The sequence below is a fragment of the Pagrus pagrus genome, assembly GCF_965226575.1.
Source record: "Pagrus pagrus genome assembly, chromosome: 15".
Classification (NCBI taxonomy): Eukaryota; Metazoa; Chordata; class Actinopteri; order Spariformes; family Sparidae; genus Pagrus; species Pagrus pagrus.
The window spans coordinates 26766381-26792960 of NC_140199.1; the positions used below are offsets into that span (position 1 = coordinate 26766381).

The 26580-nt window shown below is 41.1% G+C and overlaps 3 protein-coding genes across 4 annotated transcripts in view; 1 reads left to right on the forward strand and 2 right to left on the reverse strand.

The window, feature by feature from the left end:
- The first annotated feature begins 454 nt into the window (after positions 1-454).
- cdt1 (chromatin licensing and DNA replication factor 1) lies at positions 455-9329 on the forward strand. Its single transcript, XM_084375379.1, has 10 exons — positions 455-1017; positions 1315-1452; positions 4339-4634; positions 4747-4941; positions 5379-5524; positions 5941-6041; positions 6869-7057; positions 8079-8234; positions 8394-8595; positions 8746-9329. The coding sequence occupies exons 1-10, from the start codon at positions 565-567 to the stop codon at positions 8907-8909; spliced, it is 2040 nt and encodes a 679-aa protein (XP_084231505.1). The 5' UTR covers positions 455-564; the 3' UTR covers positions 8910-9329.
- Positions 9330-10935: 1606 nt separating this feature from the next.
- On the reverse strand, positions 10936-20848 carry aprt (adenine phosphoribosyltransferase). Its single transcript, XM_084375833.1, has 5 exons — positions 20694-20848; positions 15304-15407; positions 14962-15095; positions 14413-14491; positions 10936-11626 (listed from the first exon to the last, which is right to left on the reverse strand). The coding sequence occupies exons 1-5, from the start codon at positions 20780-20782 to the stop codon at positions 11487-11489; spliced, it is 546 nt and encodes a 181-aa protein (XP_084231959.1). The 5' UTR covers positions 20783-20848; the 3' UTR covers positions 10936-11486.
- Positions 20849-22613: 1765 nt separating this feature from the next.
- Positions 22614-26580, reverse strand: part of ttc27 (tetratricopeptide repeat domain 27) — a 32841-nt gene continuing 28874 nt past the window's right edge. For both annotated transcript variants that reach the window (XM_084376214.1, XM_084376215.1), the window contains 3 exons: positions 25962-26073; positions 24218-24318; positions 22614-23291 (listed from right to left, as the gene is read on the reverse strand). In XM_084376214.1, coding sequence (XP_084232340.1) covers positions 23154-23291; positions 24218-24318; positions 25962-26073 — 351 coding nt within the window. In that variant the 3' untranslated portion in view covers positions 22614-23153. The remainder of the gene's footprint in view (positions 23292-24217; positions 24319-25961; positions 26074-26580) is intronic.

A 26580-nucleotide genomic window follows, 5' to 3' on the forward strand; every position in this document is an offset into this window, starting at 1 on the left:
CATGACAATACATTTATTCAACCTTAAAGATATTGCAAACAATTACTTTGATAGCTTTTTTTGTTTTGTGATAAAGAAATCCTTAACAGAGCTATTGTTTGATCACCTCCATAAATAAAAGGAATTGAGCTTTTATGTTTGTGAATTTGTGACTGTTTAATCTGGCTGATGTGTATTATTTTGTCTTAATTTTGTCTTTGTATATCTTAATATAAGGATGAGTCAGTGTCACACAAACGTGTGTTAGAAAAATGATCAATTAAATAAAAGTGATCATCAAACCAACAACAGGGCAGATAGTTAACTGGTATGTTCTCCAATCCATCACAATGCACAACAAAGAACATGCTCTTTGTTTCACACGTGTGACTTTAAATCTCATCAGAATGGCCCTCCTGCGTTAATTATCCTATGACGTACCCCACGAGGGGCGTGGCTTTATGGATGCGCGCGAAAGTTCTTTTCTTCTTCCTGTTGATATCTAGCTTCACCGACTTCGGTGTGTGGTAGATCCGTGGAGGTTTTGACGGAGAGGTTCTTGTGTCCACCTCACGCAGCAGCAGCATGTCTCAGGCTCGAGTTACTGATTTCTTCGCGCAAAGAAAGAAGGGCATTGGCGGTCCTGTGAAACCAGCCAAGCAGCGAAGCAGCGTTGTGGTCGGCCATGGTTCATCTAGGATTACCGCCGCCAGCACACGCTCGAGATCCTCTAAAAACAGAGACGATTTCCTCTGTTCGTCCTCCGTCCATGAAGAGTTTGTCCAGGTTATCGACGAGGCAGTGGGGCTACACGAGGAAGAGTCTGTGAAAGATGTCCCCTCCTGTCCCCGGACTCCAAAGCGGACCTCCGATAAAGAGTTTGACCTCGGAGCAGGCGTGTTTTCAGCCACCGCCGACCACAGCACGGCCAAGAAGAGACGGCAAGTGGAGGCCGTCAGGGCTAAAGCTAATGTCCCGGAGAAAGCACCGAGGAGGAAGGCCAGGAAGAAACTGGTCCTCCCTCAAGACACACCGCATGTAAGTTTAGTGTTGTTAATGGTGAATCCAGGTCCTGACATCAGGCAGTACCTCACCCAAATACAGTATTTGTTTTTTAAAGGCTTGTCTTCATTTATCGTTGCCTGATATCAAATGTCTGAACATTCATTACCTAAACAAAGATGGCAGCCAGAAAACAGTTGCTCACTTTTGGTTGCCAGCCTGCAAAACTTGAATACAATGATTTCATATACTGCCACAGTTTACGTGTGCGACACTCCTTTCAATGAAGACTGGGCTAAATCTGTGTGCTTGCTGTGGAACTGTTTTATCCAGGCTGAAGTCCAGGCACTGCCCAGCGAGGTGACCCAGCAGGCCGCTGCTCCAACCTCTCCTGTGTCTGAACACAAGACCAGCAGCTCTCCACTGAGGGGTCAGGTCATCAGCAAGATCCCTGGAGGACAGGTCTGCAAGGTAACTGTAGTGGGTTTGGTTAAGGCTTCACTTGTGTACAGTCTGTAGGCTCCTCTGGAAGTTGGAGTCCAACCAACACTCGACTTTTGGAGCAGATGCTAATATACTGGGGCGTAAAAAAAGTTCCAGTATCACTTTATACACACGCTTTTTGCAGAGATGCTTCAAATATGGTCTATCAAACATCATCATCTAGCCTAAATCTAAAATATGACTTACTTAACCTAGGTATATGCATGTATAATATTGTGTATTTTTTAAAATCAATGACTGGTCCAATTCACATGAAATTTATTTTTTTATTATTAAATTATATGTACATTATAGCCTAACCAGCACTGGAATTGATGTCCATGCACAAACCATAATCAGAGACATATATGATAAGCATAATATACTGTGGTTATATATTATGTGGCTAAGAGAGGTTGACAGTGTTAGGTTAATCACTCTTGCAAGTTAAATTCTCGGTGTCTGTACACAAGCAACAGAGACAGAAGGCCCTCTGTGTATTTTCAATGTGCTTGCATCCCAAATATTCGGAAACTATGACAGACATTTGCAGATCAGCCGGACACATTTCCTGTGCTCTGCAGCCTACAGAACCAAGTCCTGCATCGATTTGACTTTAAATTGAGAGGAACACGCAGAGGACAGAAAGCCCTTGGCTAGCTGTAATTTGAAGGAGGCTAATGGCGAGAGTAAAAGTTAAAAATGCAGAAAAGTAAAATGCAAGGAAACCAGCAAGCTATATTTGTAAAGACGTACAGTTACCATAACAATGTTTGCTAGCTAGCATTAGCTTTTACTATGAGATATCAGATGAAGGAAAGTTGAAAAGTTTGCATTCAAACAGAACACAGAGTTAGGCCGATACAAACAGAGCAATCTTAAACAAAAGACCATTACATTCAGAAAAATATACCCACAATCATGTTCCTCTGTAGCTGTCACTCACTGTTGCTGTTGGACGTGCTTGTGACATCTGATAGCAACGCAATATGATTCTGGGAATGACCATATAAGGTTGTATATGATATAAAAGTTGTTGTTATTGCCCCGGGACACAGTGAATATCCCTCTAAGGTGGTGATTTCTGATTAACAGAAACCATGTTGATGGCACACACAGAAAATATCATTGACCCATGGATAACATTTTATAAGGCATTTTCAACAAGCAGTTTGTAGTGCACTGCCTTAAAATGATTTTCTAAGAATCGATCATAGTCGAGTAAGATTTAGAGTAGGAAATAAGAGTCCTGTAACTTCTTCCTATGAAAAAAACAAGATCCAATAGAAATACAAACAATATGACTGTGAAATCCTACAAGAACCAAACCTTCTGATGAAGGGGATATAAAGTCTTGTGATTTATTTATTTTTTTTTTTTTTTTTTTTTTTTTTTAAGGAATTCAAGAAGGCATCAAACGTAATCACCAACATGTGGCCCACTTCACGTTTGTCTCAAAGTAATTAAATAAAAGAAACACTTGCAACCGCTGCCTTGTTTGAAGATGGACTACTACGGGCGCTTTCACACCGCTAGTTCGATTATTTGGTCCGCACCAGGCAGTAAAATTGTTACATTGTAGCATACAGGCTGCGGTGTGGTCCGCGTTCACACATGCAAACGGACCAAAATTGGTCTGAATGACGCTTCGTCATCTTCTGGTAGAAATAAGCGCCAATTTGGACTTTCACAACGGAGCGATATGTTCGTACACTGTTACTAGCGCTGGTGGTTTGATCAGCTGTGCGCCGGTAAAACACAACACAGCTGATCAACACAGCACACTATGATTTTAAAAAAAGCGCAAGCATGTTCTTCTGATTCTGACCTTACAATCCAGTGTATTGCCTATGTGGTATGCAGAGGGGGCAAAAGTAAACTACTACAGATCAGTTTTTAATCGTGATGTGATTAAGGGCTGTGCAGTCACACTCGCAGCCTCACAAGCGGAGCAGTGCAGCACAAACTTGGTTTAACTGAGTGGCTTAGGAATCACCAAATGACTTTAACAAATTTTGTTAGTTTATTTCATGAAGATTTGTAACATATCACTTTTATGAGGATCACAGTCAGAAAAAACATACATAGCCTAATTATGTTAGTAGCAGCTGCATAATAACGATATCCACGCGGCACGCTTATTAAGCTTTAGCCTATAACCTATTCATTGATGGACATAAATTGTGTTATTTTGCCTTAATAATAATAATAAGCAAAAGTGGGAAAAATGACTCACCATCCTCAACATCTGGGTCAGATGTGTGGGTCACGTTTATACCTGAGTTGGTCCAGGTTTGCGTTCTCACCAGAGGGAATCAAGTGGACCGAGACCACCCCTTTTTGGAGGTCTCGGTCTGCTTGATTTAGTGCGCACCCGAGTGCAATTGATGCTTTCACACCGACGAAAACGGACCGAACTAAGAGCTTTTGGTACGAATGGACTGATTAGTGCGCACCAACTGCTGTTGGTGTGAAAGCGCCCTAACTGTAGCATGTGTGTGCTGTAAATTGTCCGGGTGCTGCACTATTCTTGCAGTTTAGTTCTGCCTTTTTTTTTTTTGTTTGTTTCATCAACATCATGCCACTTCTAAACACTTAGGACATCGTTTTTCCTTGTTTGTTTTTTCCATTTGAGAACTGATTTTTGAATCGTGGGAGAATCTTGATTCTTATGTGAATCTTTTTTTTATTATTTATTTCTTTTTTTTGTTATAATTAAGCCACCCCTAACTCTCAATTCTTTCTTGTTGGATATGTTTGTTGGTTTGGCTCTGTACATGGGATTAGTTGACAACAATACAAATACGAATATTGTGACACTTATTCTTACTTGAGTCCTGAATCCATCAGCATGATAACCCCCCTTTCTTTCAGGCCCCGTCTAAAGTGGACATTGCAGCCCTCAAGTCACGCCTTCAGAGGATCAAGAAACGTGAAGAGGAACTAGTCAGCACTGATGCCTCGACTTTAGTTTCCACATCATCCTCTCCTGCAACACCCCACAATACTTCCCGTCATGTCCCCAAAACTGCTGCAGCCACCACCTCTGATGCTGAGGCCCTCAAGCTGACTGTGGCACGAGCCAAAGCGCTTGCTGCTAAAGCTCAGAGGAGGAACGAGGAGAGGGAGGCAGAGGACAGCAAGAGGAGTGAGACACCGACTCAGGACAGGTGAGTGTTTGTATCAGTGGTACTGAAAACATAGTGTACCACCTGCACTGTATTGACTAAGTCCTGCTAAAATCAGAGGCCAAACAGTTTCTCCCCTTCTGTTGTCCCTCAGTACTGAGCAGCCAGCATACCAGCGGTACCACACCCTTGCCCAGGCAGCCCCTCCTGGCCTCTCCCTGCCATACCAGTACAAGTTGCTGGCTGAGATGTTCAGGAGTATGGACACGGTGGTAGCCATGCTGTATAACCGCTGTGAGACGCCAACCTTTGCCAAGATCAAACAGGGAGTTCAGGACATGATGCACAAGTAGGTGGAAGGATGGAGAGATGATGTGGCTGTACTGTTCAGATTTAAATGAGAATGACGGATTACACGTTGGGCATGTTAGGTCACAATCAGTGAAGTCCCTGTGTGAGTCACAAGAAGTCAGCGTTCAGTGGCATTTTGATTCCTGGCACAGTTGCACAGAAGTGTATTCAGAAATTTGTTGAATTCACTTACCCATTATTTGGGGAAACATTTTGAGAGAAGTTTGTAAGTCTGGCTATGAATAAAATCCACACTGTTAAAGCATTTCATGTGACTTTTTAAAATTCTGCCGACATGTTAGGACTGGAACAAACTGTCTACATTTTAACTAAACTTTTCATTTTTCAGAAGATTGAAGGACATCCTGGAGGCTTGGAACTGACTGTCAGGCTGCAGAAGCTAATGATTGCATCTCTTCTTTATCCACTTTGCAGGAGGTTTGAGGAGAGCCATGTGGGTCAGATAAAGACAGTGTTTCCTGAGGCCTACACATTCAGACAAGAGAAGAACATCCCAACCTTCAACAGCAGCATTAAGAGGAGCAGCTACCAGCTTACCGTGGAGCCCGTCATTCACTCTGGTTAGTTAAAAATATTTCTAAGAAAACTATGTCTGTTTGATTCTACCGGACATAGCTATTACACGGTCACCAGAGCTCTCAGTAGCTCATCCAAGACCTGATTTTGCTCTACTCCCACTGAATATGCGCCTACTTTAGTTTTGATGGAATCCACTTTAAGCTGCACAGAGAACACTGAGACCAGTAGGGAGTCGGACACAGAAATGGCATAGAGACACCATTTTACTGTGTAGCCTAATTGGTTATAGTAAAAGAAAAATTTACGAACATCTGAGAAATTCAACAAAATCAAGCCGTCATTCTTTCATTCTAAAAGTGGAGGATGGAACAAAACTTAATTGCAGACATGACGTCATAGTCATGCCTTCATGTGTTCTTTAATTAATTTTGTGAATGTGTGTGGTTGTCCTCCTCAGACCAGAATGAAGCCCGCCTCGTCCTGTCAGCCTCTCATCTCCTGGAGAGAAGACGCATCTTCCACCTGAACCTGGTCTACATTGTCAAACAGCACCACAAGGTTAGTGGCTGCTTCAGTGTAGTCTCCATTTGGTTTTGTCACAAGTAGCCACAACTCCCCCTGAAGCCTTAGGCGTCAGATGGGGAGCAACTTTAAACATAGCACTGTCCCAGGTTTTAAAGAGGTCATGTTATGCTTTTCGGGTTTTTGCCTTTCCTTTATTGTGTTATGAAGCATTTTTGTGCATGTAAAAGTTCTGACAAGGATAAAAAACCCTAAGTCCACGCCAAAGGGAGTGACTGTCTACCACTGAAAACACTGCTCCTGTACTGCCTGAAACGCCTGGTTTGGAGTTGAGGCTTTACTTCCGTAACTTGTGTGCATCAACAGGCGCTATGTAAATATATATTTATTATAAAATATATACACTCCAGTCAGTCAGCAGGCATACAGTTGCTACTGCTGAAGCAGTGTTATTTTATATCGCACTACCTTGCTCAGCATGACCTGCCCTACTCTGCCTCTGACTGGCTACATCATGCGTGTTAAGTAATGTGCATGTGCAACTCGCATCAAACATTGAACAGAGGCAAGATGTTCAAATAAAAGCTAAAACAGAGTGTTTGGGACACAGTGTGAAAAGGGATACTGCAGCAATGCACCATATGAGAAAAAATGTTTTCTGAAAATTAAAGTATGTAAACCTGGTCTACTAGGACCCCCAAATAAAAGTATGAACCTGGAAATGAGCACGATGACCTCTTTAAAGTAAACCGGGTTTGGTATGTGCTGAGAGGACTGTCTCCATCAACACATTGAGATTTCATTTTGGTGACTAATAGAAGGGTTCTGTTCAGCTAGTTTCTCAACCAGCTCTCTGTCTGCAGGTCTTCCTGTCCTCGTTGGATCCTCCCATGTCTGTTCCAGAAGAAAAACTGACCCGCTGGCACCCTCGCTTTAATGTGGATACTGTGCCAGCTGTTCAGACCAGCTCTCTGCCTCAGCCTCCTCACACTGAGAAACTGTCCACAGCTCAGGAGGTACTGGACAAGGCCCGTTCACTCATCACACCCAAGGTAGTGTATTAGAGTTAAAGTGGTTACTTGTCAGCTGCTCTGAATTTGTCAAACTTCTCTCTCTGTGTTGGTATCATTGACTGTATAAATAGTGGGCAGAGCCACCATGGTTTCAGAAGAGCCAAAATGAAGCTTAAAGTGGGTGGTACCAGCTGTTGCCATCTTGGAGGCATCTGAATTTCAGAGTTGCAACACTCTGATCAAAAACGTACATTTTGTCCTGACTTACTTCTATTACTGTTAGTATATTTTGTATAAGTATTTCTACAATGTAGTATTGCTTTTGAAAAAGCGCATTAAAATAATCCCCTGACTATATTACTGTAAAGACAGCTAAAAACACTTCTTGACCACGCTTAAAGAGCTCCCTAAACAATCTACATGCAAGGTGATCCACAACTTGCTTATTAGGGAATGGAATAACTGCAAGTAAGTTAAGGTAAATGTAGTCCAACTCACATCTGAATCTGATAATAGTAAAGTTAGCTAGCTAGCAATGACTGCCGAGATGACGCTGAGCAGACGGCTCCTGTCTACCTGTCAGTCAAAGTGACCACGCCCCTAAGTAAGATTTAGCCCTAATGAAATTTAAACAGGCGAGTTAAATAAGATTCACCCACTGCACAGTGGTCAGTTAGGGATACATTTAGTATAGAGGCCAAAACCACTCTTTGTACCAGGCTGTAAACATGTTTAATTTCTGCTGTAAAGTTGGCCATTTTTACTATGGGCTCTGTGGATTGACTCTCTTCTGGGGTCAGCCTCAAGTGGCCATTCAAGGAACTGCAGTTGTTGGTACTTGTGCATTGGCTTCAGTAATAAGAGCTGGAGAGTCACACTTGGCTGGTATCAGTTTATGTATTTTGGATTAATAATGTACAGTCAGTGTTTAATAACGCCATGCTTGAATTGATAGTATCTACGGTTAATTCACAAAGTGCATTTTTTTCAGTATATCAATCCAGTATACTGAGCACTGTTCTACGTCTGATGGTATTGTTCTGTCGTCCTGTGTTCTCAGATGGAGAAGGCTCTGGTTTCCCTGGCTCTGAAGACTGAAGATAAAGTTGCAGAGAGTAAAGAGCCAACTTCTCCACAGGACTCCACAGTCCCCCAAACATCAGCTACTCCGGTACCAACTGCCCTGAAAGGAGTGTCCCAGTCCCTGCTGGATCGGGTATGTACACAGGGAGTAGGTGGGGGTGGACTTGACTGTTCTTAATGGGTGTATTGGTCTTGCTGAATTAGCCATCAGAAAACCATGTTGTAATCGATCATGTAAGAAAACCATGTTGTAATCAATCATGTTGTTTTGGCTGGTTTGTTGGTGTTTCAGATCAGGGCAAAGGAGGCCCAGAAGCTCCAGGCAGCCATGATCCGAAACCCCATCCAGGAGGACCGCCTGGTGATGATGTCACGGCTCCCAGAGCTGGCCAGGATTCTCCGCAATGTTTTTGTTGCAGAGAAGAAACCGGCTTTAATCATGGAGGTAGCCTGTAACAGGATGGTGGCCAGCTACAGATCTGCTCTCTGCACAGGTTGGTACACAGGAGCCACACAACGTTTCTATATTATTTTAACTGGTAGAAACATATCATTTTATTTTGCTTGGAAATTTGTTGCTGTCTTACTGATAATGTTCAGAAAATAATGTATCTGATTTGTTGTTCTTCCTCACTAATGAACAGGGGAAATGGAGAAACATATTCATCTACTGGCAGAAGTGGCTGCTGATTGGCTGAGTATTCATCCGATCAGGAAGGACTTCTACCTGAAGTTGAACAAGAACACAGAGCTCAGCATTGTTGTGGACAAACTGAACAGGAGATTAAAAGAAGAGGAGAGAATCTGAGAGACGTCATGACTGAGTGATGTGGACTTTCTCCAGCTGTCGCTGGCTGAACTGCCAGCACACTGCTGCTAAAGCTCAGACGCCAGCTGCTTATAAGTGCCATGTTTTTAGACCGTTTCACTGGTTTTTTGGCAGCAGATGCATGGGCCTGTGGTTTGTGGTGTGTCCTGTGTCTGTGAAGATAATCACAGACTGATCCAGGCACAGGACCATGGTCAGTCCCAAAATCCTGGGGCCACATGGGTTTTTAATAACACTCCTGTTAGTGTGTTGGGTTTTTTTTCCTCCTTGATAATGTACCATTTGTGTGTACAGGTCTGCCTCCAGTCTTTTAGGGGTCAGCTTTCTACAGTGTAGAACTGATAAATGTTTACATTTTTAAAAAGTTTGATGTTTAAGAAATACAATCATTTGTCAGAGCCTTGTTGCCTCCTTTTTTTTTCTACGAGTACAATTATTAAACATAACAAATGGAAAGACGTATTTATCTGAGAGTTGGGGGAAGTGACTTCTGTGAAGATCACAAAATAAAGGAAGATAATGTGTTCGTAAGGGGGGAAAAAACGTTTCTCACCACGGGCATCTTGTCATGATGAAATGTTTTGGTTGGTTTTCCCAGATTTTGATGTTTCTGCATCGCCTTTAATACAATGGAGGTGACTACTCTCAACATGTAAAAAAATAACCAGTCCCATTTTCAAGATGAACAAACGTGCACATGGGTCAGGTGTTCTGTTCAGGCTTTCCAACTGCAGTACTTATTGAGAACTGACTGCAATGTGTTTGTAGCAATTGGGTATTAAAAACGGCCAAGTAACCAAAGTTCAAAAGAGGAAACCTTGTTAATTTCAATCCTTTACACAATAAATTTGAAGGTTGTTACTGCCTTGGGTATAAAAATAGTCCTGATACTCAGACCTAGTTGTGTGTTTCAGGATTACTACCTCTATCCTGCGTAGATCCGGTGGAGGGATATCCCCGTGCCAATTCACTAGAGACATCCAGCAGGGCTTGATGGAGTGCAGCCATCATATGTTTGTTCTTTAAGATGCATAAAACGTCTCTCTTGGATGAGTGCAAATTCTGTGCCCCTAAAATTGAAAATTTAAGTTGGCAATTAGTAGTGTTCACCCCATGTATAAAGATAAGGTCATTAGTAGCAGCCATTCAATTCCAACCTGTTGCCCTTTGCTGCATGTCTTTCCCTCTTTCTCCCTCGTTTCCTATCATCACTCTGGGCTGTTCAATCTCAATGAAGCTCAAATGTTATCTTTAGAAAAATCACTTTGTTGTGAACTATTAAATTAATCACCATGTAATTATCAATTATTGGTAGAGAAAAGGTGACAATTCTTTTTGCAGCTTCTTAAATGTGAGGATTTCCTGGTTTCTTTCCTCTATGACAGGAAACTGAAAGTCTTTGTGTTGAGGACAGAACAAGACATTAACGGGCGTCATCTTAAACAATTTCCTTCAGGATTAATAAAGTTCTATATTATCTAGAGTTTTGGGGGAAACACTGATGAGCATTTTCACCATTTTCTGACATTTGACAGACCAAACACCAGATTTACACAGCCTGAAAAGAAGTGGTGCCGGAGGAGCTAGTCAAAATCTGAGACAAGACCCTAGACTCTGTCATAGTGAAGTCATCAGGATTATCTCAGGTTGACCTTAGAGACTACAAAACATACACCTTCAAGCTGTATCGCAAACTAGAGCTGTGGAGTTTGAAGGATGTAATTTAGCAGGCAGGGAGGGTCTAATGACTAGATACTTTTGAATTGCATTGTGGGTAATTGTGATACTTTTTTTTTTTTATCAGTCTCCCTCAAGTTCTTTAACCATATGGTAGGGCAATACTAAATTGTTGCACAGGATGTCATTTCTGCCACTAGGAGTCTCTAAATCAAATCAAAAGATGGAAGTAATTGGGATTATAGTTGTTGTTGTTGTGCTCATTGTTAAACAACCATTGCTGATGGAAATATCTTCATGACTCAAGCAGAAATGTTCACAGATGAGGTGATGTTTTAAAGTTTTATTCTCATGTTTAGTCTCATTTGCCAACTTCCTTTCTCACTCTCCAAGTCCATTCCAGAAGGTTCAGTTACAGACGACCAAATGAAATGCACAGTACACAACTCAACAAAGAACATAACAAAGGCCTTGTTGTTTTAAAACAATTTAATGCAAAAATGTCATATATTATGTTACATGTTAAATCATATAACTACTGAATGGATTTCGATTTAATTAAGCAAAGGTGTGTTTTAAGGCTTATAAAATCAACGTTTCATTTGTAAGAGAGCATGTGTAACCCCTTTGTAAAGTATAACTGCAACAATATCAGTACAAGGTTATATTCTGCACAGTTGAATTACATTAACATGTTCCAACATAAAAACTTATGTAAACATAATCAAAGTTATTTTGAAGAAATACATTCCTATGATTTTTTTTGGCAAAGGTTGTAAAAACGTGAGCAATGTGAAGAGCTTCCTTGTTTCGTGTTGTTGACGTTGAGAAGCACCTGGCTGGAAACAAGTCAAACATTTGTTTAAAAGTCAGTTGTCCTCAATACTGAAGCAGAGAGAACACACTGTGTGGTTTCAGTTTGTCAATGCCGTTCAGTTCTTTGAGCTCGATGATCACCATGCAGCCCAGAATGTCAGCCTGCTGCTTCTTCATCAACTCACAGGCTGCATGCAATGTCCCTGAAACACACACACACACACACACACACACACACACACACACACACACACACACACACACACACACACACACACACTTTTGTTACAGTTATTCAGTACCAATGTTTTCAAAATACAATCCACAATTTACATCCATTCTTCTTCAGGTCATGGCGTAGGAAAGAACCCTAACTGACCCTTTGGTTCATTTGCTTTTCCTGTTAAATGCAGCCTGTCTGTGTTATGCTTCAGTGCCACCCATACTTCCTGTTTACCCAGTATAGCTAACTCTCCTGCCCACCCACTAATTACTTTCCACCACTCCACATTCCCACAGGCCTATACATGCAGTAATATTGTCTGAAAATGTACATCCATAGAGACTACATATTGTATATCCAACATACACCGATCAGGCATAACATTATGACCACCTGCCTAATATTGTGAAGGTTCCCCTTGTGCAGCCAAAACAGCTCTGACCTGTCAAGACATGGACTTAAGACCTCTGAGGGTGTCCTGTGGTGTCTGGCATCAGGGCGTTTTATAGTGGGTCCTCTGGGTCCTGTATGTTGGGGGGTGGGGCCTCCATGGATCAGACCTGCTCGTCTTACAGATGCCATCAGGTAGTGTTGTTGTGATAAGAGGGTGTACTTGGTCCACAACAGTGTTTGGATGGGTGGTGCGTGTCAAGTGGCATTCACATGAATGCCAGCACCCAAGGTTTCCCAGCAGAACATCACATTGTGTTGAGATGATCAATGTTATTCACGTCACCTGTCAGTGGTTTTAATGTTGTGGCTGATCGGTGTATATACCAGAGCTTTTCATTTACAAATTCAATGTGGCCAGACTTACAAACCAGAAATTGTAGATTGGCCAGACATTTTTAACAGTCCATTTAAATTTAAATGACATATTTTAAACAATCACAAATGAATGATAAAAAAATATATATGTAAAATATAGGAATGTTTATTGTTTTTCTTTTGTAATCAAAAGTAATACTTCAATGTTAGGCCTGATTATCATCATCTATAATTAGTGCATATATTGCAAATTAAACACACTACTCAGGCATTTGGAGAAGGCAGTAAAATAAAAGAAAACAAGTACTTGCTACTCAAGGCAGGTCAAAACCGACGAGGGGTAAGACATATATTCAGTAGAGCACTTGCCACTTCTGACTGTTAATAGCCAGATGTTGAAAAGTTATGAGGGATGGAACGGTTCATGAAGAAAGTCTGTCGCATTTGGTTTGCTCGACACAGTTCGGGGCATGTGTGTATGGTTCGGTTCAGGACAATACATGAGCCTTGAGCCAGTAACCCAGTGAAGTTTTTCTTTTTTTCATTTGGCACGGAGGCGGAGGGGTGGAGCGTTGAGTGCAGCTGGTCAGTTGTGGAAATAGCAAGCGGCAAAGACAAAGGAGGCCCAGAGTTAGAGGATGCATGCGCCAGCAGCATCGTTTCCAGTCTGCTGTGTGGGAGCATTATGGATTTAGTATTACCGATGATGACGGCGGTAAGAAAGTGGTGGATAAAACTACGAGTGTGTGCAAGCACTGTGCAACACGTGCTGCTTATGCTAGTGGCAACACCTCCAATATGTTGGCTATGGGGTGTGATAACTGTATAGGGTGTGCTATGTGACAGATAGGTGGATTACAGAGCTAACTGAGCGGAGAACTAACGTCAATACGTTCGCCAACAAATTCCATGGTGATGATGGAGTACAAGCGTGGTCATGGCGACGTCATACGTCACTGTGACGTACCAGACGTGCACTCACTGTACACATAGACGTAGCAAACGGTGGAGCTCTGTGACTTTGCATGTGGTAAATATACGTGTGGATTAGCGTTTAAATACGTCCACTTCTTGAGAAGCGTGTATTGCGCCTGTATGACCTCCATGTGGATAACTTATAGCATGACGTTCTTACTGTTTTGTTTTTTTTTTAAATTGATTCCATTCAGTACATAACTACCACAGTGTAGAGGGGATTTGTGCTCTGGAAACTCAAGGTTTCCATAGTGAGAGAGGCAAGTTGGACTGCCTGCCTCCTTTCCATTTCATTGAAGCATCAAGTTTCCAATATTGTTTGAAATTGTTGTAAATGCAAAGAGTGAATAAATCTGTCGATGTATTGATGTACTGGAGATATTAAGCAGCGCTTACAAATGTACTCATCTGTTTGCATTTTGTGTTCTCTTTTGTAGTTTTACAAATGACATATTTTCCTCATTAAACCCTGCCAAACACAACAAGCTGCCTGTTCCTTGGAGGATGCAATGTTGGAGAATATAATGTTAAGCTAGCTGTATAACTGAATAATACGTTGCCTGCAACAAGTTTTAGTGAGGACAGCATGAAGAGTGCGTATTTTGTTTATACAATGTTCAAGCAGGAGACAACTGAAGTGGCAGATGGAATAGAAAGGCAGAGGTAAAACTTAATAATAACGATCATTAAAAAATGCTAAATTTATAGTGAATCAAGCTTCAGTTAATAGTTATTTGACTGTCAAACAAAGGAATGCTTTATAAACCATTTATTAAGTAATTGTTTAAATTAAAGTTGCAACTGATGTTTATAATACTTTGTAAATGGTTAATAAATACTCTGTAGTTCATCTATAAACATTATTTGGATGGCCATCGCAAAGTACTAACTGATGTTTATAAACCTTTACAATATAATATGAAAATGTTATTTTGTTGTTCTACTGTATATAACAAATGTTCCCCAGACTGAATTCAATGAAGATGATGGTTACAAAGTGGGTCTAACCAGGAGATTTCTAACCTCCAGTTGCCAAAAGGTCATCAATAAGCAGAATCTTCTGTCCTGGAGTCACTGCATCCTCCTGGATCTCCACCTCCGCCTGGAGGGACAGAAATAACACTCTAACAAAAAACTGTTCATCAGATAGACTGTGGTGAAGCAGCAGCGTGTGATGGAATGCTTCTCAGCAAATAACAATGAAAGGAAACAAACAAAGATCCCTTAGAATGAATAGTGTGTGTGTGTGTGTGTGTGTGTGTGTGTGTGTGTGTGTGTGTGTGTGTGTGTGTGTGTGTGTGTGTGTGTGTGTTTGCTACCCGTTGGGGACCGTTTCTGGCATAAACACGGACCATTTCAGTACCAAAAGACCTCATGAGGACCAAAGACCAGTCCTATCGTGGCAAAACCTGATTTCTGAGGTCCTGGTTAGGTTTTGGGTAAGGTGTGAATTTAGGTTAGGTTAAGGTTAGGTTAAGGTTAGGGTTTGACTGTACAAATGAATGGAAGTCAAAGTAAAGTTGTAACAAGGAAAGCTGCACAAACGTGTATGTGTGTGCATGTGTTCTTTACCTTTCCATACTCCAAATCATATGCCACAGACATAGTGTTTCCAGGTAGCTTGCCTCTCTTCCTGACCAGGACAAAGCCAACACCTAGCCGCTGGGCAAGCAGAGGCCCAAACAGGAAACCACGAGCATCTAAACCTGCAAACAAACAAAACCATCCGGTGAACGGATGGAAACTGCGGTTGGTTGGTTGGGCGGTGTGTCAGCAGGATGTCACAAAAACTACTAATCAGATTCCCATGAAACTACGACAGAGGATGGGTCTCAGCCAGAACAGACACCAGTAACTTTTGGTGTGGGTCTGGATAATGGGATGGATCCAGAATTCTTTGCTTTGTTTTCTTACCTGCGATCAGCTCAACCTGCGAGTGATTCTTCCTCACATGTTCTTCAAAAAGGTCGATTAGTGCTGTCAGAGCGGCTGGTTCCTTCAGAATGGGACTGATATCTCTGCAGGGGGACACAACGCATTACATTAGTATCCAGGCAGTTGAAATGTGAAATGCATTCCTTTATCAATTAAGTACTGTATGAACTTCAGCTTTAAAAAAAATTGATTCACATCAGAAACGTGTTTCTTCTCTCCCACAATCCAGAATCTATTCACAATTGCCAAAAGTGTTAATTACTAGTGTGATGTTGACGAATGAAAAAGGTGGAACTAAACTGAGAGGATAGTGCAGCACCCAGGCAATTTACAGCACACACACATGCTACAGTTATGTTCAAGGGTACTTCCAAGCCCCCAGGAGGAACGCCAGGCTTTGAAGCATGTTTTTTGTTTTTTTGAGCGTCACAACCCCCCAAAATGACTTGTTAACTATCATAATTTGAGCCATTCGGTCCAATAAAATTTGGAAAATCTATGTTAGCAGAGTTAGATAGCTCAGCAGTTCTGCATGCACATCCTATGCTAGACCTGAAAAATAATTAAAGAGGAATAAACTCTGCGGGACATCAGTCTTGCTCGTGACTGAAAAACTTGATTGACACTCATCACGTGCCACTTGCATCGTCTCTTGTTGGCTGTCAATTTCTGTCCATCACACATTAGCTGCTTGAACTGAAAGTTTGCCTCGCAACACAAACTAAGGCTCATTTTCACAATTGAGAGCACATTTTACATACAGGTCAACAACTTGCTCTCACATTGTTATCTTCTTAAAAACACACACACAAAAAACATCATAAGGCTCTCTGCCTTGCATCATGCACATGTTGCATACACGACTGACCTCCAAACATAAACTTTACCAACTGGAACAACTCAACTTGTTGCAGTTTTTGTCATCACATCTGCTACCACCTGATCTGCTGGACAATATTCCAAACTTATCTTCTTTAACTTAACTTCTAAACTTATCTTTCCATCATTCACAGTTGACCTTACAAAATGATATTTTTGTCAACATGATTGCACCTCTGTCCACTTACAAGATTCTTTGCCAATGCTGTTGTACCCTGGTTATCCTCATGAACCTTAGGCGGTGGGTACTGACATCCGCCAATGCCTTCTAGCAGTTGTACTAGATACATACACTCGTGTGGCTTCGGCTAAAGCTATATACTCTGCCTCGCAAGTTGAGAGGGCAACAGTTGGCTGCTTTTTGGTTTTCCATGATATCAAAGGACCATCCTCATTCAGGCTACACAATAACCAGTCATCTCATCATCACATTTCCTGTAACACAATTCTTTCTCAAGTGTGCCTTACAAGTATCCTAGTACATGTTTTACAGCAGTCCAGTGCTCTTCCATTGGCTCAGAAAAAAATACTATGACAGTTTGCTTACAACAAAACTCAGGTCAGGTCTTGTGCATGTAGTTAGATAGGTAGGTAGATAGATAGATTAGGCTGCCTCTCTGTATTTTCTGGCATCACTCATCTTTTCTGCATCATCAGTGTAGTTCAGTTTTTGTTCACAAGGTGTCGCTCTAGGTTTACAGTTTTGCATGTCAAACCTTTCAAGTACTTGTTCCACATATTTCTTTTGTGATACATTTACACATCCATCACTTTGCTCAAAGTCAGTGCCAAGAAAATGTCACAGTTTTTCTAAATCTTTCATTTTGAATCCTGCTGTGAGCGTCTCCTTCACAACTTTTAGTGCATTTTCATCACTGGTAAGCAATGATTAAATCATCAATCCATATTATTATGATAACCATCTCATGTTCTGTTTCCCTTGACAATAACACAATGATCAGCAGGGTTTTGTTCAAATGGTTATCACTTAGATAATCATGTAGTGTCTTGTTCCAATTTCTGCCGGACTGTTCAACCCGTAACGTGACTTTAGCATATACACTTTCCATCTGTGCTAGATTCCACGTCACATCCCTCTGGTTGTTCCATCTAAATCTCACAGTCTATTGGGGCCTGTAGGTAAGCAGTTTTGACATCAATCTGATGCAAACTCAGGTTTTCCTGTGCTGCTTTCTGCTTTAACACTCTGACATTCGTCAGTTAGCAGTAGGAGAAAATGTCTCCTTGTGCTTGTTCAGCCAGCCAACTGGCCTGACCTGAACCCCACAGAGAACCTATGAGGTATTATCAAGAGGAAGATGAGACACCAGATCCAACAATACAGACGAGCTCAAGGCAGTTATCAAAGCAACCTGGGCTTCCATAACACCAGAGCAGTGCCACAGGCTGATCGCCTCCATGCCACACCACATTGATGCAGCAATTCATGCAAAAGGAGCCCCGACCAAGTATTGATTGATCTTATGTAATATTCTAATATTCTGAGATACTGGATTTTTTATTTTTCATGAGCTGTAAGCCGTAATAATCAAGATTAAAACAAAAAAAAGCTTGAAATATTTGACTTCATGTGTAATGAATCTAAAATATATGAAAGTTTCACTTTTTGAATTACATTCTGGAGAAAAAAAATAACCTTTCTATGATATTCTAATTTTTTTAGATGCACCTATAGATGGGGAGGGAAATCACAGCAATGTGCTGAATATGTTTTAATAGTCTTAAAATAGTGGTGTAGGATTTAACAAAAACACAAAGCCTTCAACCTACATGCAGACCACTTGCACAGCAACATTTCTGGTTGCACTCTTTCTCAGGCAGCAATCTTTCTGCCTGTTAGAGTGAAACTTGAAACACATTGCTATGCAACATACTGTTATAGACACCACAACCAGCGACAGCAAGCCTCATGTCCCATAGGGAGTGAAGAGTAAGCAAGTTGCTAGTAAAATACAAATGATTGAGATAAATAACACATGTACCAATCATCTGGAATGATGATTCACAGTATTAATGTTACTGTGATATGAGCAGTGTATATTGTTGTGGTTATCATTCATCACTATAATTTGATACTTGAGGTGTAGAACATTTTTCTGTTTTAGGATGGGGTACTGAACATGAGGGAAAGGTAGTTGAGGAGTACACCAAGATGATGGAGCGCCACCTCACTGATACCACCCAACCATCTGAAGGCAGGGGCTGTTACTGTGGCGCGCCCGTCCTTCATAATCAAGACAGACTTGAGTGTAAATGAGGAACCTGTAAAAGACAATACATACATAAAAGTTGTGTAAAGCCTGACACCACTCATTTAAAAACTTTCATGTTGGAAATGCAGTGACTGTATGCAGGACATATCTTAACAATAGAGGCATTACAAAAAGCATCTGGACAAAGTGTAACTGAACAGTTTTATTAAAAACAGGCCAGATATATGTATGATTTAAAGTATGATGAAATGGAATAGACAATTCATCATCCTTGTCATTTATACACACACACTGATGGAAATAAACTTAGAGGCACTCACTTTGATTAGTGAACTAATGTCTAATGTTGAACCCAGAGGAACAATCGAAGGAGCCAAATTTGTCAGTGCACAGCACACACGGACTATTTTATTTTTATTAGATTTTGAAACGGTGTCTAGGCTAAAACTAGACATCCACTCAACTTTCAGTTTTTAACCAATTCAACCCAATATTAGCCCAGACATCTATGGACCATTTAGACATCTTTCAGACGTCTAATCAACTGAAAATTACTCACTAGGGTGGGTGTTGTCTTCACGCATCCTTTGGGCTCTGTGCTGACATCTCACCTCACCGATATCACTAGCCCCGTTCACACTGCCCCTTTAGTGCAGGAATTATGCACCGATTCTACGCATCGTCCTCTGTGTGAAAGTTACAGATGCAGAGAGGGAGACTGATCTGCCTCCGGAGGTAGTATCAGAGCAGCAGAGGTGAGCCGGCGTCTGTGTGAATGGAAAAGCCAGAGGCACGGAGCAGGGGTGTGTTGGTCTGATGGTGTTCAAAGTCTGACAGATAAACAGATCCTTCACTCATCAAATAAAAGAGAAATGACCCACACTTTCAACCCACAAAGCAACGTTACAGGACCAGACAACAATGTGACTCTTTGTCACATTTCTGCCTGAAAAACAGCTTCTGTCCCCGACAGCAGAGCCAAGGGGACAGACGCGCAGACAGTTCAATGGTGGTCTGACGTGATTCAGAGCAAAAAACTTGACCATGTCTTTGTCTCCTTCCACTATTGTGTTGTTGTAGTTACTGTCTCTGGAAACTTATATAGAAAAAAATCACTGTGACTGTGAGTCCTCCCGACCGAGACTTCAGGGAATTTTCCCCCAGAAAACAGCATCCCTGAGTCAGACAGGGTCCTCTGTGTACCGATGGTGAATATGTAATGTAGAGCAAAAAACTTGACTTTGTTTTATAATCATATGGATGCAGCTATATAGCGTTGTGATTGACATCCTGACCCACCGATGGGTGGACAGTGGAAAGTGACAGTCGTGGATACATGTTTAGATAAACAGGAGGACAGCGAGGGAAACACGTTGAAGAAACCACATGGACGTCAACGTCATGATGTGTACTGTCACACCTCTTTTGGATCCGCAGCTCCGGCGTGCTGTATGAACTGACACACTGGAGCTTTTTGGTTCTGTGTGAACAAACAAAGGCGGAGAAATGGCGAACCTTCACTGCAGAGACGATGCAGAGTCTCTGTGTGTAGAGGGCTACTGTCTGGCACCGTCTGGCAAAAGTTACTGAAGATACTTTATCTTTTACAGAGTATCAACACTGACATGCTTTGGATTTAGAGTATTGTTCTAAGGAAACCCTTTCCTTGGGGTTCCCATGTTTAAATATGTGGTTACAACAATGCTCCCCACTAAGGAAAGTCTCAGAAAGTATTTTACTTTCTTTAGCAATACTGACCTGCAAAATAATCATCTCTCTCCAATGTGCAGCCAAACTGACAGAGGTTTGAACTTACCTTTTCTTCTGACTGTTTATAACACTGATTAAAAGTGTGGTGAGACAATACAGTCAGCAGAGCAGGGGGATTTCACCAAGACCAGACCTGCTGTTCACCAAATGTTTTTATCTCTAAACCGTGTCCATAACTCTGTTCTGTGCAGGTAATCATTCGTTAGTAAAGACGATAAACTACCTGTTAAATCACTGTACAAACACTGGCCACTATTTGGCTCGGACAAACGCGGACATTTGGCCGGGACAGAGAAGTAAAGCTGCTGTGATAGAACTTTACAATGCCCACCCTGCAGTGTAGACTTTGGCCTCTACGTGTGATAAGACTTGTATCAGCTGCAGACTTTACTTTTGCTGTATGAGCGTTTCAAACACATGGCGAGCTCCCCTGCTCCCACGGAACACATGGGACTGCTGTCAGTCAGCAGCAGCGGCGGGTCTCACCTGAAGAGGATGCCTTTCTTCGGGAAGTCTGGAAAAGCTCGGACGTGTCTCTGAACCAGCTGGAGTTTTGATTCCGTGTCTGTTGCCATATTAACTGATATCACCTGACCACTGACCTGTCTGTCTGCCTGTCTGTCTGTCGATCTCTTCCTCGGTCTTTTTCTTCCTCTTCCTTCTGGCCCTTCAGTGTTCACTCAGACTTAAGGCGCATTAGCGCCCCCTCTGGGCTGCAGGGCGCTGTTGCTGCTGAAACCCTAGGGCAGGTTGTCAAAGGTAATCTGTTCGGATTCTGGTTATCGGATTGGATCAAATCTTGAAAATGGGTTGTTCAAAAGGGAAAGAAGGATTCTGAAATCAGATTAGATCACAGAATCCAATCCTAGTTGTGATCTGGATCAAACCTTCAGTTTGTGTTGTTCAAAACATTTCAGTAGGATTTGGATAACTTTGATCCCAAAACACAGGATCATCCTGATCCCAACAGGGGGTAGGATTTCAAGGTGGATTTCAAGGTGGATTTCAGGAAGAAAATGTAGTAAAAGTTCAAAATTGGTCAAATAATACATTTGTATCATTCCATGTAAATACACTTTTATTTATATTTTGCACTTGACTTGTTTAACCATTACAGTGATAAAGTAGATAAGTAGACATAAGCTACCAATTAAGCCTCAGTATAGTAAAGTAAAAATAAAATAAAAATGATCTTGTCCCCATGAAACAACCCCCCAACAGATTTCAATAACAAACAAAAATAATATATTACATTTATCTGTCATTCATCACTGTATATTAATTTCAAAGACACAATCATCAGAGATGATCAAAAATAATTTCTAACAATTGCATCCCTTACTACACGTCCAGTCAGTCCCTCATTCTGGCAGAACGCCAGAGGTTGGTCTGGTTCTTCAACAGGCTCAGATGCATCATAAACATCATCACAGAGAGGGACATTGCGCCTGGTAGCGATGTTCATGTTGGCTCTTCTACCTGTTGTTCTTTACATAGCTGGTAGCCCACATTGTGATATGTTGTCCCATTCAGAGCACTAGTGATTCGGATTTGGTAATCTTGAAAACTGTATCTGGATCAGGGTGATCCAGTCAAATGTTGCTTTGAAAAACCGGTATAAGAGTAAGATCATTATAACCTACCCATAACCTGATCCTGAATAGCAAAAAATGGGATTTCCAAATCCGGATCATTTTTATCCAGATTAAATGTTTTGAACAACTGGCCCCTAAAGATTGATTTAGGCTACAGTCTAAATAATCCAGTGAAGATGTTCCATGAAAACTCACACTTTAATTCATCACGAGTTTCCAAATGAACAGAATGGTCAAAACTCACCTATGGCAATTTTCAGCGTCTCTCAGCGAAATAAGCGTCTTTTTGCACTGTGAAGTAGATTAAGCTGTATTTCAGTGAAAAAAGGTTTTTCAAGTAAGTTTCCTACCCAGGAATGTTTGAAGTTGGATAAATATTATGGCAAACATGGTTTCAGTTCTTTAATTCGTTTTTGGTTGCTCACTTATTATAAGTGAGTTACTACATTATTACATGAGTACTGAGTAACCCTGGGTCAGACCACACCCATCAAAGTCTGCCTTCATTTTTATATCAACAAATCAGTTATTGCAGAAAGTAAAATGGCCGTTTGGCATGGCATGGCGTTTGTACGATGGCTCCATATCTGAAAATGTTCAGGGCCTCAAGCTGTACAACTACCAAGTTTCATGCTTTTATGAAAAAGTGAATGATTCACCTCAAATTTTGCACATCTTCACCTGGACTGAACCAGACACAGTACCTACATATAATAAGTAATACATCCTCAAAGCTCTTCCAGCGATGAATTAAGGTTGAGTTATGATTACAATATTTTTCAGTTCTTACACAACAGAAAAAAAGCAAGCGTTCAGAGTTTTATATATTTTAATATTGGATGCCTCACAGACATGGTGTACATTCTAGCCTGGTTGCAGAGATATAAAAACATAATTACAAAGTGAGTCCTTGAATGTCTAGTCTGATGTACTGTTATTCTGAGTTGTCACATGTTAAAGGTACACTATGTAACTTTTCCAGCCTGTCCTATTCAGAAAAATGACCATGGAGGTCGCCACATATTGTTGCACAGTAGGAGTTCTAGATGGGCAAAGCTGTTTTTCTTCTCACCCCACATCTCAAAATACAAGCCTGTTTTTCACTAAATGTAAACATAGCTTTAAACTACATGTAAAGCTCATGTTAGCTCTTGCAAACTGCTATTCCATGTACCAAGAGCTCCATCTCTTTTTCGTGTATAGGCCTGTAAAAAGTTGCATAGTGTACCTTTAAACGCTTGATTTAAAGGCATTCAATAATATTCAAGGCTTCTGACTGGCTTTAGAGTTTGTCTGTCTCTGATTAGTCTTTACAGATGAGGGGCTTCAGACCCACAGCTTCGGGTCTTTCTTAGGTGGACGGTCGTTGTAATTGATCACGCAGCCCTCCACTCAGCTCCTGTATCTCTGTAATGAGCTGCTCCAGAGCAGCGACACGTTCCTGCAGCTCAGCGTGGATCTGACCCGTGGCCACATCTGTGTGCTTTTGCTGGAACAGAAAAAAAGATGCTATATTGATGCAATGCACTGAAGGATCACATTGTTAACATCATTATCATTTTACTCATTACCAGTGGATGATTTTGACGTTATGTGGTCCAAGTGAAAGAGGCCATACTGGGCTGCCTTGACTGGTCAGTGTATCATAGAATATGTACCAGTGGGTTGAATAGTGTAGTGAGAAATCTGCTGTAATTCTATAAAAAAAGACAAGATCAGCTATTTATCAAGTGTTGTGAACTTAAGTATTAACTTCAAGCAACACTGTCATTTTCTGTAGAAAGATCATTCATTCTGGAGAAAGCCCTAGTATTTGACAGTCTTGTAGCTTTTTTGCATTTCACCATGAGGTTTGACGCTTATCTACGACATCTTGTAATAATAATTATAACAATTCAAATTTGTTCAAGACTAATTTATTTATCATTTCAAAACACCAGTGTTGCAAAACACAATTTAGTTTGAGTACCTTTGTGCTACATCACAGAAAAACAAAACATTATTCTATATAGTGGAGTGTGGAGGATGAACTGAGGACTCTCACAGCCTGATGAATGACGCTGCTCTGTAGTCTGGTGGTACAGCAGCAGATACTTCTGTATCTTCTGCCAGATGGCAGCAGGGTGAACAGACTACGGCTGAGGTGTGTGATGTCTTTTAGTATCATTTGCGGACGCTGCAGACATCCCACTTCACTGATATCAATTGGGTACCAATGATGCTGGGCCAGGGGTTAGCAACCGTTACTATCAAAAGAGCCTTTCTTGCTCCCTTGTCTTAATGCCATCCGCTCTACCTTTAGCCATGAGTCATGGCAAAGGTAATGTCATAGTCAGCAGTGGACTGTTATTTGATAATAATAATAATAATAATAATAATAATAATAATAATAATAATAATACATGTGGGCTTTACCTTTGCCTTAGTGGCCAGACTTCTGAGGCTGAGACGGCTCGAGGACAGCATCTGAAGAGCTTCTGCTGGATTACTCTTCTTCTTACTGCAACTGATGGCCACTGCAATACCAAGAAAGAGATTCAGAGAATGGATCCCACCTGTCTGATCTCTCGTGTGTCTTTGTTGTGTTCCCTGGATTTGAACCAAGTTGAAATTTTTCGCGTTTAAAAGGCCACATACCAAAGTCCTTTCAAGTAGCTCAGAATAAACTGCTTCATAAAAAGCTTACTTTTGATCACATGGTTTTAAACAACTACAGACCCGTGTCTAACCCTCGGTTTTTCTCTTAAGAACTTAAGAGAAAACAGTTGCCATTCAGTTATGGGACTGTCTATATAACAGTTTATATCAGGATTTCCATCATAGCACAGAAATAGCATTAAGCCAGCTAACCAAACCTCAGGTCTGTCAAAACAGAGGTTATTGTGCTGGGACTAAACATACTGTATAAGAGACACATTATCTAATGATACAGCTAATCTGGATGGCATTACTGTGGCCTCCAGCACTGCCATACAGAAGTGGGAATTATCTTTAATTAGGATACGTCCTTTGACTCCACAACAATCTGTTCCATTTTTCCTCCCACTTCTGCTCATCTCTCCTTTCTTCCACCTCCTCTGGATTAGGGTTAACCCTGAGAAACTTGGACTGAACTCAACTGCTGTTCAGGTACTGTGGAGCAACTTGATATAGTCACAGCAGGTCACGGCAGTATTCACAGCAGGCCTGGTGAGCTTTAGTTATTCCACTATCTTTCTGTGGGAGATTTCAAGGGGTCTGAGATCTGCACTACAATGTTTCCTCTTTTTTGCCAAATAGTCCCAGAACGTAGTGATCCCCAAAACTAAAATGTTTTGGGGAAAAAATTCTCTTAATTTCCACTTTATCATTACAATTGTGAAGATTAGGCAAATTAGTCAGATATCGTGTTGAAAAATGACGGCGTGTTTAAAACACAATTTTGGCTATCGAGTCACACCTTTGGCAAAGTTACTAGATTTAGTCCTTGGGTCCTCTGGTAGAAACGGGTAACGTGCTTGTATTCACAAAAAGGTCCCTGGGTTACTGGACCTATGTATGCTTACTATGTAAGCACTGAAACTCAACTACTCTTTCAATTACAGACACTTTGGGTTGGTGATGCACGGCATCAGCAGTCTCTGTGAACAGTTTTTAAGCTTTCTAAACAAAGAAAACATGTTTACAATATTTCTCCCATTTGTCCAGGACAATATAATCTTCCAGGACACATGGACTGGGACCAGTTATTTCGTAAAAATACATTGCAGAGATTTCTAAAAAACACTGCATGTGTGTATGTACAATAACTGTAATTTAATGTTGATTATGATGGATAAGAATCCTTTGTTGAATATTCAAAAAAATACTGTGGTTAGGAAAGACATTACTGCTTTCATGCATCATTATAACATTATTGTCAGTAATACGAGGTAGTAAGCAAGACTTCCTGTTAACAGAATTACTGTGATCCTCACCTCCTCCCTTTATATTATAAAGATGTTATTACTGCCCAGTCAAAAAGGGGAATATTCTTTAATGGTTAAGTCAAAGCAAAAGTCAGACTCAGTTGCAGGGTTTCAAAGGGTCATGGGTACAGGTTCCCTGCAAAAAACAACACCAAGGTTTCTTTTCTGCTTTGTGGATGGTAGTGGTGTGTACAGCTGGATGGTGCTCTCACCTTCACCCATATGGATTGCCTCTTTGATCACCTCCTTGAAGAGACCAGGTTCATTCTCCCAGCCACCAGCCTGAACTTTGCAGTGTTGAGCCTTGGACAAGAACTGCAGTGACTGAAAAGCAACACGATGACACAACCATTGTTTCAGATGGCATAACAGAAGTGAATTTCAGTAATGGCTTTTGATCTTTTTCCCCTTTTCCACAACTTTCCTTATTTAACTTCCCCCATTAATTAATTGTTTACTCATTGGTTATTTCAGCTACATGATCCAAGCACCATCATAAAACGACATGTTCTCAAGTTCATTCAATCTTTGCAGGTAAAAGTATCTTCAGAGTCCAGTGTATAGGATTTAGTGGTATCTGGGGTGAGGTTGCAGATTGTAACCAGCTGAATACACCTCGTCTCACTCTCTACTACTGTGGTGGTTGACATGTTTTCCCAGAGCTCCTGGTGATATATAAATAATTTAGCAATTTTTTGCAGTTTTTTCATCAGTCTGTATGCTTTTCTCCACCCCTTTGTGCATGTGTGGGACAATCGTACTATAGATGTTCGTATGTTGTTTCCAATTAAGATCAAAGTTTGTGGTGCAGTGTGACAATATGTCAAAAAC